This window comes from Anopheles bellator, chromosome 2 (assembly GCF_943735745.2).
Source record: "Anopheles bellator chromosome 2, idAnoBellAS_SP24_06.2, whole genome shotgun sequence".
Classification (NCBI taxonomy): Eukaryota; Metazoa; Arthropoda; class Insecta; order Diptera; family Culicidae; genus Anopheles; species Anopheles bellator.
In genome coordinates, this window is record NC_071286.1 from 79,362,259 (window position 1) to 79,377,559 (window position 15,301).

Sequence of the window (15,301 nt, forward strand, 5' to 3'; positions counted from 1 at the left end):
ACTGCGGCAACGTGATTCAAGACGAGAGTTGCGATAAGAAAACTGTGAGACTGGAACGGCGCAACGGCCAACAAACTAAATGGTCATGAATCACACGTGGACGTGGTGATGCGTTTTTTTTGCACACGCTTTGCCAAACATCGTACAAAATGCTAAGATCCCTTGTTTGTGCCCATTGTTTGGAGATATGGAAAAGATCATTACACTGAGTCAGGGGCGATGTCATCGGGCTTCCGTCGGTAGAAGCCCAGTCGGTAGATAGATGATCAGTTGTGTGTGCAGGCAAACAATGTAAAATCGATGACAAACCACCGTTCGGAACTTTTATTCTCAACCAAACGGGTTTTCGAAGAATACGTTTATTTGTTTGGCTACACCTCGGCGATACCGAATCGTTACAAAATGGAATCGTGAAAAGGACCTTTACGGTCACCAATGCAGAAGCTAAATGGCATTCCACGTGACGGGGGCGACGGGCAGCCTTTTATCAGGAGCAACAGCGAAAACGATTAAAAATTTCATAACACCTCACCGACCGCGGGTCAGGATTTTAATCAAAGCTTATCAGCTCAGCCGTTGGTGGTTCCGGAGCGACGGCTGGTGGTTGGGCGGGTGGTGCGGCCGGTGCAACAGGCTCGGGAACCGGAGCTGCCAGTGTGTTCGGAGGAGGTGCTGCCTGTGGCAACGTGACGGGCGGACCCTGAGCTGGCTGCTGGTGCTGTTCGGGAACGGGCATCGGATTGGCGCCCATCATCGGTTGTGGTTGTCCTTGGGGCGGTTGCTGCTGTGGCTGCTGCTGGGGAGGAAGCGATGCTGGACCCATCATCGGAGCTCCTGCGGTACCCGGCATCGGTGCACCGGGCATGTTCATCGCTCCCGGAGGTGGCACCTGTCCGGGCATCACATTCATACCGGGCGGCGGAATCATACCGGGTCCCGGCGGACCCTGCATTGATGCCTGCCCGTCTGGAGCGGTGGCTCCCGGCATCGTAAATTGTCCTGCGTGTTGTGGGGAAAACATTTGCTGCTGTTGCTGTGGTTGCTGCTGCTGTTGCTGCTGTGGCTGCTGCGGAGCGTGATAGTGAGGAAGAGTTCCACCGTTCGCCGGTGGCATCGGGCCGTATGCATATCCCGGAGAGGCATAGCCGCCGGGAACACCCACGTGCACCGGTGATCCCTGTGCTCCAACTTGCCCCGGACCGGGGGCCGGCATGAACGGGAAAGCTGTCCCCATGCGATACTGTGCCTTCTGTTGCTCCTGACGCATCTGCATTTCTCGTTCCTGCTCCTGAATACGCTGCAGGGCCACCTGGCGTTGGTACTGCAGATATTCCTGCTTTTTCTTGCGCATAATCTCCAGCTTCTGCGCCATCTGCAGCTGCCGCTGGCGTTCCTGCTCCTCGGCGATACGCTGCAGCTTCTCTTGGTGCTCCTGCCGCAGCACGTCCAATGCCGCCCGGGAGTCCTTGATCTGCGTCAGCTTATCCTGCAGCTGCTCGTACCACATGCGTTTATCGTCCATGTCCTTGATGAACGTGAGCAGCCGGGCGTGCAACGACGTCAGGTTCATAAACAGCGTCTGTACCGCACTGTCGCACGAGATGCTGCGGCCACGGCTCGAGTTCGATTTCATGCGATTGACAAAGATTTCCACCTGTGTTTTCATCGAGTTTGAAAAGTCGTCGATTTCCACATCTTCAGGGGCACCCTTCAGCAGCAGACTGGGCTGCAGCGACGGCATCGGGCTAGGCATCGGACTCGGTGCGGACGGTGAGGCCGGCGATTCCATCACCTGCCGCTGCTCCCAATAGTTGCGGTTCAGATAGCGTGCCAGTTCCGGATCGGCCGGTGGCTCTTCGACTGGCGAGGGGCTCCTCTTGGCCGGAGCCGCCGCTTGCGGTTCGGGCGATGGTGACTTGTGGAACGTTGGTCGCCGGGTTTGCGCCTGCGCTTGCTTCGTTTCCGCTTCCGATTGACTAAGCGCGAGAGCGAGCTGTAGCTCTTCTTCCTCGCGCAACTCCTCGTCCGTCTTGCGGGCCGGACCTTGTGCCTGCTGGGCCAACGAACTGGTCAGATACTCGGCCGGCAGATCTTCCTCTTCGGTCGCTTTCTTCGTCAACGTTGGCGTTGGGCGTTGAAGCTGCGCGTAACACCCATCGCACACGCGAACCTCCTTCTCGATGCCGAATTTGGGCAAGGTGCTCGACTTCGAGGAGCACTGGGCGCAAAATACCTGCCCACAGTTGCGACAGTGATGCTTGCGCACGGTGAACGTAAACTGCGACCGACACCGATGGCACACCTCGCCGTCCACCCAGTCCGGGGCGATGTCGGACGAAAACATAGCATCGGCCTCCTTCAGCTCCGGAAACTTGTGGCCCTCCGTTTTCAAGATGTTCATCGTATCCTACGGTGAAAGAGACATCGTCGGAAGTTAACACCCAAGGTACCTCATTAATTGTTAGTAGTTAAGTTGAGCCAACATTTATTGAAAGTTGTGGCAACATTTATACTAAATGGGTAGCACTTGTTTTAGCACTTGATGAAAATATTTCCCCAATCGATAGAGCTGCTGCACTTTACAGTTTTCTCTGCCTTTGTCTAGTGCAGGGCCGCCTTCGGTTCTTTGTCTGTGAACATTTAATGACAGTCATGATTTTACAATTTCATAAAAACCATCTTTTGGCAATTTAGCAAACACAAGACCGTTTTGGGACTACGAACCGTCATTTTCTTGGTCGATGATTCACCGGCCGCACAATGATGGCAGTAATTCAATTACACGTCCACTGACAGGGAAAAGTCAACACCTACGTGCTACTCGCAGCCGAGAGCGATAAACGACTGAACGGCCAGCCATAAGGTTGTTCCACACTGACAGACCCCGCTTCACACCCGCCCCGAGTAGAGGGACCACCATCCCGTTCCCTTCCGCTCACCTTTATCGATCGATATTTAATCGTGGAGCGAAAAGCAAACGCCCATGCTTGGATCAGCTCGAGCATCTTCCCTCGCACCTCGTCATGCTTGGTGTTGTTGACCAGATTCTGGAACATCTCGCAGTTGGCCTTGTTCGCTATCTCGTCGTGCACCGGAGTTCCACAGTTTTTCACCATACTTTCCAGCACCAGCAGCGCATACAGGGCCGTGATGGGATTCGGGGACGACATTTTCTTCTTAAGCGCCTGCACCGCATACTTTGCACTACGGATCCGGGAAGGGTGGGGACAAAGCGGAAAGATATCAGCCATTGACGATCCAGCCAAGGGCGACCGTCGCAACCCCGGACAACACCATCAGTCGAACTTACTTTACGTCTCCCTGACGAATGGTGTCGCAAATGACCAGTATCGCCTGCCAGTCGGGCTCCAGATTCAAGTTGCTGGTCGCATTTTCTGTTTCGGGATCGACACAGAAAGGTCACAAATTTCGTTCCCAAAAACATTGCTCCCCTTCACGGTTGCTACGGTTTGCTACGGCTTACCTAAACTTTTGTCGAAAATTGACGTACGAAACATTTTGTCACCTTTGCACAGCTGCAAACTGTTATTTCTTGGTTTCGCGAAGCTTCCGAAAGGATCCGTGAACGCGAGTGATGAATCAAAACACTGATGATTTACTTTCTTTTGTTAATTTTTGATCTAAGTGTACGTCATCTGTGTGACGGAGAAACACAATTTGCCCGTTTTCTTCGTTTGCTCTCTTCCTGGTTGTGCTCTTTCCTTGTAAAGGAGGAAAGAAAATTGACAGCCCTTGCTCTGCATTCAAGCCGCGCAGTAAGCTTTGTTTACAAACATTGACACAAAATATTTTACGTAAGCCAAATCGTGATGATACGGGAAGAGAATAAAGTTATTAGGGGCTTTAATAAAGGGAAAAATTAATATGATTAGGGCGCATGTTGCAGTACATTAGCTAGACCATCGCCCAAACACTAGAAGAAACATAGAACGAACTGTACAGCCTCCTGTTGGTCGGCTGCGATTGTCGTATGAGGGTCGAGAAATATACTCCGATACGTTTGAATAAAGCAAAAACTTAGTTTATTCCCATTACTAACAAATTGACGGCCTCTTAGCGGTTCTTTGTTGCCAAGAAATCCTAGGGCCAGGAAGGTTTCTCACCCTCCTTCAATGTGCGCCCGTACAGGGCACTTTTGTCGCGGAACATGGTCATCCGTTCCGTTTCCTTGTCGTCGAGAAACGATCCAAACCAGAAGCCAAGCAGTGGAACGACCGTCCACAAGTACTGACGACTAAGTCCGAGAACCATGCTTTACTCTAATATCGTTCGCCGGCTTAAGATTGTTGGAGTTTGCTCTGCTCCTTTTTCCACCGCTGGGTGTAGGTGTAGTCGGCCAAAATGGATCCGAGCGAAAGCGTTGGGAAGATGATGACGACCTTATATCGACTCCAAAATTGCCGAACCATCTAATGGCTGTAAACGCGTCACGCAACGATAAAAGAATCGAATTTAAGCGATTTAGTTAACTTTTTACGCTACTCAGCCTCACCGATTACAGCATGTGTTGGAAATTTTTCGCTGTCACTTCTGGAGCATTTGTCAGTTTTGTTTACGCGAGATGTTTTGATTTTCCTCGAGCAACTTTGCCAATCTTACGAGACGCCTGTCGGCAAAGTAGAGGTTGATTTATTACAAGCACCACATTTGAAATGGTCGTTCGTAGTACCTATTGTTTGTTTTGTATCCTGGCTGGAGGACATTTCAGTGAATGATTATGCAACTTTATGATTATATATTTTTTGTTTCATACTTTCCGTTCCCCAAGATTATCAAATTACAAACTAACAAATTTCGGCGTTTATTCCATTAAAATCAAAATTTAGGTTTTTCGGTCAATATAGGTTCCGGCATTGCGGCAGAGTTGAGATCTGGTAAACCTCGCTGCTGGTACCGCATCAAACGGAATCCCATTACGATAGCACTGATTATGCACACGACCTGGAATACAATAATGATCATTGTGCCGGTCGCCACCATTTGTATACGCGATGAAACAAAATCCGACATCGGCCCGAAGCATCCACGTTCGTGAGGAATGCAATTTCCGTATCCCTCCGTCCACGGGCCGGATGCACTACAGCATGAGTTGGGCAGATGCTGGCCCGGATGAAACTCAAACCAATCACTATACGACTGAATTCCGCAGCAGTTCATCTGAATGCGATAACGGGTTTATAGTTAGTGGAGATGAAAGAATCCCAATCTAAAACGTAGTTTCCTTTTCGAGTGGGCTACGTTTTGGGCTCACCTCGTTTTGCATGTGATTGAAACTGGCGCGCATAAACGAGTCCGTGTGGAAGCGCTCCATAACGTTGTCCATCCGACGGTTCAACATGCGGTCCACGCGGCTAGTCATCGAAAATGCAGTCACAGCGATCAATATTTCCAAAATAACGATTACGCTGTAAATCCCCGCGTACTGTAACGAAAAAACGAACCAAGTAACGTCATGTTGTAGGATCGCAATTGCGGCGACCAAAAGTACCTACCAGAAAGATCATGCCCTTATTTTCGAATATTGTTCCCACAAGACCGAAGATGGACAAAAACACCAGCACGATACCGACCGCTATCAGGAAGTGCGTAAGACGCTCGAAATCATTGTCCAGAAACACGGTGTACACAGAGAATAGACGATCGAGAACGGCACCGACGACAATTTGGATGATTTCAATTACCTTGAAGAACGGAGACCATATTCGATAAGTGTAATCTTCGATGCATTTTTGAGCGAAACTTACAACGCACATGAATGAGAGCATCAACACTAGGTACTTGATCAAGTTTATTGCCCTTCTGGAAGCCTGCATTTTGGAGGCCGTGTGGTGGTCTTGACCACTGCGCTTCTTAAGGAAACTTTCGCCAGCACTTTTGCAGCCTTGAAAACAGGCGTTTCTTGCGTTGATGAATGTTTAGCCAACCGTTAGCACGGACAAATATCAATTGATGGAAGGATAAGTTATCGGCGACTGGCGATGGATAAGCGTGCCAAGAAAAGAAGTTTTATCGCACTGCCTATCTCCGTCATCAGCTACTGCCGTTTTGTCACTATCTAAATCACTGGCTTAAGCCCGTTGCAAACGTATCTAGATATAGCCCCCCGGGAGCCTCGGAATGGATGATTCAGTCACTGTTCAGAGCTTTACGGTATCGTGTCTCACGAAATCGTTCGCGATTCGTTGTATTCATCGCATGGTGACCGCAAACAGCATCGGTCGTTGTTTTTTCGGAAACTCTACGCTAACAACGAATGAAAGATAAATCGCGTGAATCATATTCGTGAAAATTAGCCACTGCTGTGTTCTTTCAAGATCATTCCCTGAAACACCATAGGCCAAGCAGTGGATAATTGCATTACAAATATTTCCCTAACAACTTTATTCTGTTGCCATATGGTAACGACCTCGAACGGCCGCCCGGAAGGAGCGATGATAGGAATTAGTGTCCCAGAAAAGGCCCTACTACTTTGCACCGTTGTAGTGTCACCTACTAGAATCGTAGATCCGGCTTGTACTTGGCCATATATAAGTCAAGCTTCTCCCAGAACGCCAACAGACAGGCCTTGTCGAGATGGCGCTTTGTTCGCGAAATGTTCAGCACCGTGACCGCCCATTTGGCCACATTTGCGTCCAGCTTGAGATCATCGTAGCGCAAGTGGAAAGCAGCAACTGTAAAAAAAACACAATTCAAACCATGAACGGTTGCTCATTTGATACCCGCGGCAAAGGATTTACTTTTCGAGAAAATTTCGACCGGATTTCCATCCCAGGGCCATCCCTTGAACTGCCAGGCCGGTCCCATCACAAACACTGCCACCACCCGGTTCCAGTCGTGCGCCGTCAATTTCGACGGGTTATCGATGACACGATATGGAACGGTCAAGTTACCAGGCTTCTGTCGCTGCACCAGTATTTCACTTTCGCGCGCATTACCTTTTCCCTTCTTTTCGTCGGTTGTAACGAACCTACGGAAGATGGGAAAGCATGTTACACAATGATCAATTGGCAAAAGGAATCGGGACGGGAATACTCACTTCAGATCTTGCAACACGTCGAGGGCATTGTACATCGTGATCAGACTGGTTGTGGCGGCCGGTATGATAATGATCGGTGTACGCGATTGCCGCTTCGACGGCGTATTCTGCGCCAACATGCGTGCCTGTGCCGTAGGGATCAGCTCTTTCGGTCGTCCCGGTGGCACACTGGTCCACATGTTATTGTTGTTGTTGCTGTTGTTGTTGTTGATCGTGGCGCCCGGTTTCTGACCGGCGGAACCCTGTGTTACCAGCTTCAGCGACATACCGTGATAGGTACCCATGGTATCGATTTTAAAGCCCTCGGTTTCCTCCTTCTGACGGTTGAAACGTTCCTGATCGTAACGATTGTACTGCGTCGGTTGAGGCTGCGGGCGTATGACGCGCGGCGGTTCCGGAAGCTTGATCGGTTGTGCTGCGGAACGACCGCGTCCCTCTTCGCGATTCTTGATGCTCTGCAGTAGGATAAAGATGTTCTTGGCAAAGATTTTACCATTGCTCTGCAGTATCGTCGTCCGTGTACGCCACTGCCGCTCGCGACTGATGATGTCCTTCGTTGAATCCACATCGAAATCGAGGATCACACGCAGATCAGGCCCCACACCCATCGCGTCATCGTTGTCCGTGCGCTTGATGGTGACCTTCTTGTTTGCCAAACGCTTAGCTTTGATGGCCGCAATCTTCTCCACCGACATCGTTTCCGAAAGGGATCTACCGAACACGGCAAATTAGTTTCCCCGCACCTTACGGCTTGGACTTTTGCTACTTACTTGATATTGTCTATGTTCACCGATGCTTCCTTCTTATTTACATCCAACCGGGCAGCCAACTGTTCCTTCACCTTCTGCACCTGCGTATCTTCATAGCGGGCCTTCTTCGCCAGGCTGTCCAACCCGTCCGATTCGGCCGGCCGCTTAATCTGCGTCGGAATCTCCAACGGTGCACTCTTGTCGATGCTGGCACATGTGTTTGTTTCGCCGTTCAGATATTGCAGCAACTCCTTACGATCCGGTCGATTGACGGCCGGTATGTCCTCGGCGGCCGCCTGCCGCACATACACCGAGTGCTGCAGCCCCACATTCTTCAGAATGTACAGCAAACACTCGAGCGTGTAGTACTCTTTCGGAGCACCCTTCTTGCCGGAACTGTAAACAACGCCGGAAAACACTGTGTCAGCCTTGCCCGATCTTAGCCCCAGGCAGGTTGTTACTTACCCGTATTTCAGATAATTGGTCTTCACATTTTTCGGCCAGCTAAACTCTCCGAATATGATCTGACCATCGCGCTCGATGATTTCTTTTTTGTTGATGTTGTACTGTCGCAGTAGGCTCAGTGGATCCGCCATGGTGCAACTGTATTCTGCTCAAGCGTCGGTCGAGGTGAAAATAAAACTGCGTCACCAGCTATATCGAAGCCAACTCCAACGCGATGGCACAAGGACGGGTCAAGAAAACCCTTTCGCAGCTCCGCCGCTAAGCAGAAACTCCAAAATACGCCGTAAACGAGGAAACGCTTACGCGGAGCAGAACTAAATACACATTTAGTGCGCTTCTACTTTCCTTTCGGTGGTTGGTATTTGGTTTGACGTTTGGAGCGAACTCTATGGTTGTACTCTTCACACACTCGACAGAGGAACAAATCGATCAAACGATTATTTGGTGCACGCACGAACCATCACTTGGAGGACAACCGTTAGATTTTAAAAGGTAAAAGCAGCTGTGATAAATGTTAAATGTTGGACACATCTTTACAGTTCAACGTCGATCATTCGACTTTCTTCGAATCTCTTTGGCTGTCCGCCTTATTGGTCATTATGGGTTCGTGTGAGGGTAATGATAAGTAGCTCTCCGGTCGTGCTTCGATTGCAAAACCTTTGCTGGATAGCAACCGAATTGCTTCAATTGCAAAAATCATATTTAATATATTTGCTGTTTATTGCTGAGTTGCATCTTTTGTGCGTCTTGCTTTTTTTATTCTTCTTATGGATCAGTGGATCGTGGTTTTCGCTTTTCCCAATCCTTGGCTCCAATGGACACGTAAAAATATCGTTTGTGAAGCATCTGTGCACCAGTTTATTGATAATTCGTTACTATATCACTTTGCTCTTTGTACATCAGCCCTTACGCAGAAGGGGACCGTCTCACAGCTTCTGTTTACCCGCGGTAGGCAAAACGGTTGCCACGTTAGATAGCAAACTATCTTCGATCGCTTTGATGCTCCCGTTAGGAGTGGAGCTTCCGATTTCTGTCACTATATTTGGTACCAGATACTCGCCGCTAGCAACTCCCTTCGTCTCCCTGCTCAGCAACGCTTCGCCACTTTCGAGCTCCATATTTTCTGGGTTTTCCTCTCCAAACAGCCAATACTTCTTGTTCAACAGAAACAGTGCCATCAGAAGTGGCAAGTGTAGTAGCGAGAAGCGGAATAGTTTGCGCGAACTCTTGCTGTCTGCCTTCTGATGAAAGTCCCACGCGAGGTACGCAAAGTAAGCGTTCAATGGCAGCGTTTCCAGTGCAAACCATGCGTTTGTCACATCCAGCACCGGTGCCAATAGCGAGAGTCCCGCAATGAAACCGGTGTGCCTTAGTGAAACGCGTGTGCAGAGGGCTGGGTGTGAGTTGGCCATCATTTTGTAGCCCGCCTTCAAGTACTCTGGCCGAATGTTCCACGATAGGGCATTAAAGTGAGGGAACTGCCAGCAGTAGAGTAGTCCGGCAAGGATCCAAGCGCCGGCTCCGAGATCGCCTCCGGTACAAGCGGCCCAGCCCATCAGCGGTGGTATCGCACCGACGAACGAACCAACCCAAGTATTGAGAATACTGTACCGCTTCATGGGCGTATAGATGCTGGTATAAAGAATCAGATTGGCCGCTCCCAGTGCCGCAGTAATCTCGTTGACACCGAAGTATAGCATGCTGCAACCGATGGTGCTGGCCCCAAGCGCAAAGCCAACGGCATGCAATCGACTACAAGCAAAGAACGTGATCATATTTCTCGCCAAATCGTACGAGTGGATTCAACTCACGAAAGGTAGCCTTTGACAAGCACCCGGTTCCGGGTGCGTGCCATTTGTGCATCGAACGAAGTTTCAATCACCTGATTGATGGAGTTAGCGGCACCCGAAACGAGCGTTGTGCCGACAGAACAGAGCAAGAAAGTGCCTAATTCGAACGAGCCGGGAGCCATCGCATAGCCTGCCATCGTTGTCACAACCACCAGTGCTGTAGAAGAAAAATATAAGCCGTATGCCTAACACATTTCCTTCAATCTTTTACTTACACGTCAACCGTATCTTCGACAGCATCATGTAGTGATAAATCAACCGGCTCAACCCCGGCAATGAGGTGATCGAAGCAACCACAGGTTCTTTCGCTTCATCTGCTGTCGTTGATAGGCTGGCATTTTCCTTTGATGGGGTAGTCACGGTGGCTGCCACCGCCACCCCAGACGGCAGCCCAATAGATTTACTAAATTCACTAAGTAATGCTTTCCCATCAGTTATCGTTGGCGTGGCCAGTGGGAACGAGACCGGACGCTGCAAGGATGCAATCTTCGTCGCAGAACCATCGCCATCTATGAGCTGGGATTTTGTCCCATCGTTCCCACTGTGCAGCTTCCTGGTGCTGATGTGAACTGCTGCGGACGATTTGAACGCATCGTGCTACAGGAATAGAAGACAAGGTGGTCAGACGATTTCAGGGTAATTGTGCATGTCGTCACCAACAGCACGTCAGCACAGCGTTCGATCGATTGATTACACAACCAAAACAACACCTTGCTGCGCGGTTACTTACCCATCGTGAGCAAAACGGAGGTCGCACACTGGTGGTTTGGCCTCCGGTTTGGCGTACCACTTCGCACCATAAACGGCTGCTTGCGAGGAACTTATGCATTACGGTGCCACGGCCAGCAGCATTTCACAGTGGGAAGCTAGTAAATCGGGCGGCGGATTGCTGCTTAACAATCCATGGTTGGCCCGGCGCACTGTTTTGGTGAAGTGAGTGAAAAAATTGCCGCACGTGAGAATCGCATTTGTCAAACCGTGTTCATCGATTGTTCAATTTCGCCAGGGTTACTTCAATGTTTTGCTAGGGTTGTACCAACACCGGAAAGCGTTGAAGCACTATTGAAAGATATGAGGAAACGCGATAAACTTTCGTGCAAATATTTGTGTATCGTTTTAAAACCCGTAATGTGTTTCCTTTAAATCACTTCGAATAAAGTACTTAGAAAATCATCATACAAAACGCATCGTCGATCGGTTCACCAAATCAACAAAGTGCCGTACGTCAGTTGAAGACGCAATCTCGGAACGATTGGATTGGAGTTCCGTGAGTCAACAAAATTGTTGAAACAAAGATGAATTTCGTTCAAGAGAACAATCATGTTCTGTATTTGTGGAGCGGTGCGGTAAGCTCCGAAATTGAGAAGGAAGTGAACGAACTCAAATCGATCCCGAACGTAAAAGTCAATGTGGAAAACGCGGATCGACTGATTCTCGGTATGTTCTAGAAAAACGATCCTTCGGAATGGTATTAACTTGTTATCAGGCTTATCATCGTATGCTTTTGTTCCATTCGGCAGCCGAGTATGGAAACTCACAGTTTGATTTAGTCCTGGCAAACGTACGAACTGGAAATGCAGCCATTGTGACGCACCTGGTGAAGCTGCTAAAACCGAAGGGCAAAGCCGTATTCAAAGACGACGCGGTGACCAGCGCGGAATCGGCACGTGCCAATCTACTGCTCGCCGGATTTATCAATGTTGTGGCATCGGAGAATAATGGTAAATGATACAATCTCAGGCGCTCGTTAGAGTGCGTGTTATCAGCCACAAACCACAAAGGCCAACCCGTTGTTGTCACTTGAACCGTTGCAGTGTTTGTGGCCGAGAAACCTAGCTACGAAGTCGGATCGGCATCGAAACTTTCCTTTGCCAACAAGTCGAAAGTAGCGGCCGTCTGGAAGCTGGATGCCGGTGACGACGAGGGTGAAGAGCGTATCGATGACGAAGAACTGCTAGACGAAGAAGACAAAACGAAACCTACGCCAGAATCGTTGAGAGTATGTGGGACAACGGGCAAAAGAAAGGCGTGCAAAGACTGTTCCTGCGGTTTGGCAGAAGAACTGGATGCGGAAGCTCGAGGAAAGGCCATCACCGATCCGGCCCCGAAATCCTCCTGCGGCAGCGTAAGTTTTGGGTGGCATAATTTTGTGTTTTCATGATTTTCTGCATCGTTTTCTCTTGTGGCTCACAGTGCTACTTAGGCGATGCGTTCCGGTGTGCCACCTGCCCGTACCTTGGTATGCCCGCTTTTAAGCCGGGCGAAAAAATCGTGCTCAGCGACATGCAAATGCAGGCGGACTTATAAAACGGTTTCTTTGTGGTCGGAATTCTACGGTCGAGACAACATTCGCAGATGATAAGAGTAAAAGAATAGCTTAAGTATTCAAAAATGAAATTTGGGGAACTTATCGCACATTAAACACAAAGTACTGAAATTCCACCAACCGTGTTGGAACTTTATTGTTTGCACTCACAGTTTCATGCTGGATGCTTGCAAATTTTCTACAATTGGCTTCTTCTTTTTTAGCGCACCGTTAGCTTTCGCTTTAACCTGCGACTGGACCTCATCCTGCAGCTGGGCAAAGAACGCGGTGGAAGACTTCGAAAGGCCCGACGACGTTTCGGCCATTTGTTGTACGTTTTTGGCCTTCGTAACCTTCTTCAGTAGCGATGTTTGCAGTTGACGATCCTGTTTCGCACCGCTGCTGATGCCTGCGTTTGCCTTGGCCAGCTGTTTCTGCTCTCGTTCTGCTTCGCGCCGGAACTTTTGCTGTTGGAAGCGTTTCTTCAGCCGCCGTTCGCGGTTCTGATCGGTCTTGGTGCGTTCGGCCTTCGACATTACATCGCCCTTCGGCCGATGGTGGACCTCTTCGGGAGCTAGCAGGTTCGCGTCGCTTGCAGCCACCGGTGCCACCTCTTCCATACTGATGGCGGCCGTGTTGGTAAGAATCTTTACCTCCGGCACGGCGGGACGTGGTGTATAGTGGAAGTTGGATAGCGCGTCCAGTTGGGCCAGCACCGTTTTCATCATGCGCCGAATTTCGACGTGCTCTTTAGGTTCCTCTTCTTGTTGGTCTAAAAGAACAATGAAGCGATTTTCAAAGGCAACCGATTTCAACTTTGCAGCAATGTTACTTACCGGTTGCATCTGGATTTGACTTTTCCAGCTGCTGCAGATACTCTTGTTCGTACACCTGAGCGAGTGACGCCTTGCTCTTCTCCCCATCCAGAACCAGTTGCTTACGATACTCGCGCGGATTATCCGGCGGGCGCACTTTACGCTCCACGTCGTCGAACGCCTTATTTTTGATGCGTTGCCGGATGATGTCCTCCAGCTTCATGGTGGTCTCCTCTGAAATGACCGGTACCGGGCGGGTGGTGCTCTCAAACTGAAGCACCTCCTCCAGCAGCGAATTTTGGGGACGAGTATCGGCCGTAATTTCGCCCTTCAGTTGCCAAGGTTTAGTCTTAAGCATTTTCTCCTCCATTCTGGTAATCTTTTGATGCAGCTTCTCTTGTCGTAATTCGAACGAGGATTTCGGTTCATCGCCTCCGTCGTCGCGTTCACTGTCGCTTGATTCTGGTTGTTCAATTGCCGGTTTCTTCGCGGGACGGGCTTCTTTCACGTACTCGTCAACCGGGAGACCACCTTGTCCTTTGTAAATTTCAAAGCGCAGCTTTCGGTTGCGTTCCATTTCCTCCTCATCGTCAAGCTCATCCGCTTCACTGTTGTTTTCGAGTTTACTTTCTTCTTCCGCATCCTTTTCACTTTCTTCCGCGCAGTCACTGTTTTGCAGATAATCGTCGTTGTCTTCATTGCCACTTTCACCGTCGCCACTCTCCTCATCGTCATCTTCCTCAAAAAAATCGCCATATTTTAGATCCTCCTCTTCGCTGTCATCGCGCTATGGAGAGCAGAGAATGATTATTGAATCAATAAATGTAAAACATGGACCCGCCGTAGCACAAAGAAATACCTACTTCACCGGTGTGCTCATCGAAATAGTCGATTTCGATGAGTGGATTTTTCTCAGCCATCCCATTCTGACGCCTCCGCTCCCGTTCATCTTCCTCGTCCAGGAACTTGGCCATATCATCCAGCTTGAAAAACCGATCGTCGACCATCGAACGTTTAGTTTTGGGTTTTTGTTCTGCACGCTTCTTTTTTCCTTTCACTTTTTTGTTCCTGGGAACATTATCCTCCTCTTTGCCCGAACCGTGGCCGTTTGTAGTTCCATGCTCTTCAACCACGTCCATCTCACCCGCTGATTCTTCGTCACTGTGTGAACGGATACTAAAGCTCAGAAGCATTCCCTTTTCGCTCTTGGACAGTATTGTAGAAGTTTTCTTTAGATCCTGTTCGACCAGGTATTCGTTTTTAAGCTCAAGCTGCTGAAAAATCTGCTCTCCGTCCATCTGATCGGTCACCAGCTCCTCGAGATACACGCCCTTCGAGGAATCCTTGCGGCTGCTGAACTGATTTTTCGTCCCATGATCATAAAGCGCCTTAACCAGGGATTTTACTTCCTCCGCCACATGATTTTGAGTTCTTTATTGAATAAACCAAGAATCATATTGTAGAACACACCGTGATGTTCGCTCGCTAGGCAGATTAGCTTACGTGAGGAAGTTTTCCGGCCGCTTCGTGTACTCTCGGAACAGCTTGAGGTAAGATTTCAATCCCTGCGGCTTCTTCGGAGTGCCGGGAGAACCGGCCGTCGCCTTGACCATTGTGTAGTAAACAGGAAAGAACAATAACGTACGCAATTTACAAAAAAGGCACTTCTCCCGATGCAACGCACATTTTTCACGTTGAAACCAATCTCGCGTGTTTGCAAATTTGACGTTTCGAGGTAAATAAACCGGCGAGCTGGGCGGGTTTTATAATCGGCGAGCTCAATGAGATGGGTACAATCTTGCCGGTTTTTAAATTTATTCAATCAAAAACGTTTTTGATCTTTACAAGTTAGCATTGAGGAAAAAGTTTAAACTATTTACTGCAGAAATGAAATCGTCATTGGCGTTTTTAATTATGTTTTTCGGGCAATAAATTCATGTTTTCATCACTTTGGTTTGTTGCTACACCAACACTACTACAGTCGCCGTTTGACAGCTGTGACATTTGACATTTGAAAAACTACACTCGGCGATGCGACCAAACCGCTGAGCGGTGAAAAA

General features: G+C 49.2%; 7 protein-coding genes across 9 annotated transcripts; 1 reads left to right on the top strand and 6 right to left on the bottom strand.

Annotated features, from left to right (window-relative positions):
- Positions 1 to 375: 375 nt before the first annotated feature.
- LOC131211754 (hepatocyte growth factor-regulated tyrosine kinase substrate) lies at positions 376 to 3,650 on the bottom strand. 3 transcript variants are annotated; one of them, XM_058205354.1, is made up of 4 exons: positions 3,485 to 3,650; positions 3,311 to 3,395; positions 2,940 to 3,204; positions 376 to 2,407 (listed from the first exon to the last, which is right to left on the bottom strand). In XM_058205354.1, the coding sequence occupies exons 1-4, from the start codon at positions 3,516 to 3,518 to the stop codon at positions 551 to 553; spliced, it is 2,241 nt and encodes a 746-aa protein (XP_058061337.1). In that variant the 5' UTR covers positions 3,519 to 3,650; the 3' UTR covers positions 376 to 550. The 3 variants fall into 3 exon arrangements, with proteins under 3 accessions (XP_058061337.1, XP_058061338.1, XP_058061339.1); XM_058205355.1 differs by lacking the exons at positions 2,940 to 3,204; positions 3,311 to 3,395; positions 3,485 to 3,650 and adding exons at positions 2,484 to 2,630; positions 2,725 to 2,864; XM_058205356.1 differs by lacking the exons at positions 2,940 to 3,204; positions 3,311 to 3,395; positions 3,485 to 3,650 and adding an exon at positions 2,725 to 2,864.
- A 376-nt stretch (positions 3,651 to 4,026) lies between these two features.
- On the bottom strand, positions 4,027 to 4,436 carry LOC131211759 (NADH dehydrogenase [ubiquinone] 1 beta subcomplex subunit 1). The gene has a single exon (XM_058205361.1). The coding sequence runs from the start codon at positions 4,270 to 4,272 to the stop codon at positions 4,102 to 4,104; it is 171 nt and encodes a 56-aa protein (XP_058061344.1). The 5' UTR covers positions 4,273 to 4,436; the 3' UTR covers positions 4,027 to 4,101.
- A 400-nt stretch (positions 4,437 to 4,836) lies between these two features.
- On the bottom strand, positions 4,837 to 5,981 carry LOC131211758 (CD63 antigen-like). The gene is made up of 4 exons (XM_058205359.1): positions 5,766 to 5,981; positions 5,514 to 5,702; positions 5,273 to 5,443; positions 4,837 to 5,178 (listed from the first exon to the last, which is right to left on the bottom strand). Exons 1-4 carry the CDS (start codon positions 5,832 to 5,834, stop codon positions 4,837 to 4,839), a joined length of 771 nt encoding a protein of 256 aa, XP_058061342.1. The 5' UTR covers positions 5,835 to 5,981.
- Positions 5,982 to 6,417: 436 nt separating this feature from the next.
- LOC131211756 (parafibromin) lies at positions 6,418 to 8,562 on the bottom strand. Its single transcript, XM_058205357.1, has 5 exons — positions 8,272 to 8,562; positions 7,828 to 8,202; positions 7,058 to 7,768; positions 6,759 to 6,988; positions 6,418 to 6,692 (listed from the first exon to the last, which is right to left on the bottom strand). The coding sequence occupies exons 1-5, from the start codon at positions 8,400 to 8,402 to the stop codon at positions 6,514 to 6,516; spliced, it is 1,626 nt and encodes a 541-aa protein (XP_058061340.1). The 5' UTR covers positions 8,403 to 8,562; the 3' UTR covers positions 6,418 to 6,513.
- Positions 8,563 to 9,109: 547 nt separating this feature from the next.
- Positions 9,110 to 11,044, bottom strand: LOC131211757 (protoheme IX farnesyltransferase, mitochondrial). Its single transcript, XM_058205358.1, has 4 exons — positions 10,852 to 11,044; positions 10,337 to 10,718; positions 10,083 to 10,278; positions 9,110 to 10,023 (listed from the first exon to the last, which is right to left on the bottom strand). The coding sequence occupies exons 1-4, from the start codon at positions 10,948 to 10,950 to the stop codon at positions 9,198 to 9,200; spliced, it is 1,503 nt and encodes a 500-aa protein (XP_058061341.1). The 5' UTR covers positions 10,951 to 11,044; the 3' UTR covers positions 9,110 to 9,197.
- Positions 11,045 to 11,366: 322 nt separating this feature from the next.
- Positions 11,367 to 12,575, top strand: LOC131208469 (anamorsin homolog). The gene is made up of 4 exons (XM_058201234.1): positions 11,367 to 11,558; positions 11,642 to 11,842; positions 11,936 to 12,246; positions 12,315 to 12,575. Exons 1-4 carry the CDS (start codon positions 11,417 to 11,419, stop codon positions 12,426 to 12,428), a joined length of 768 nt encoding a protein of 255 aa, XP_058057217.1. The 5' UTR covers positions 11,367 to 11,416; the 3' UTR covers positions 12,429 to 12,575.
- On the bottom strand, positions 12,560 to 14,920 carry LOC131208468 (U3 small nucleolar ribonucleoprotein protein MPP10). Its single transcript, XM_058201233.1, has 4 exons — positions 14,745 to 14,920; positions 14,105 to 14,672; positions 13,263 to 14,028; positions 12,560 to 13,198 (listed from the first exon to the last, which is right to left on the bottom strand). The coding sequence occupies exons 1-4, from the start codon at positions 14,852 to 14,854 to the stop codon at positions 12,594 to 12,596; spliced, it is 2,049 nt and encodes a 682-aa protein (XP_058057216.1). The 5' UTR covers positions 14,855 to 14,920; the 3' UTR covers positions 12,560 to 12,593.
- Positions 14,921 to 15,301: the final 381 nt, after the last annotated feature.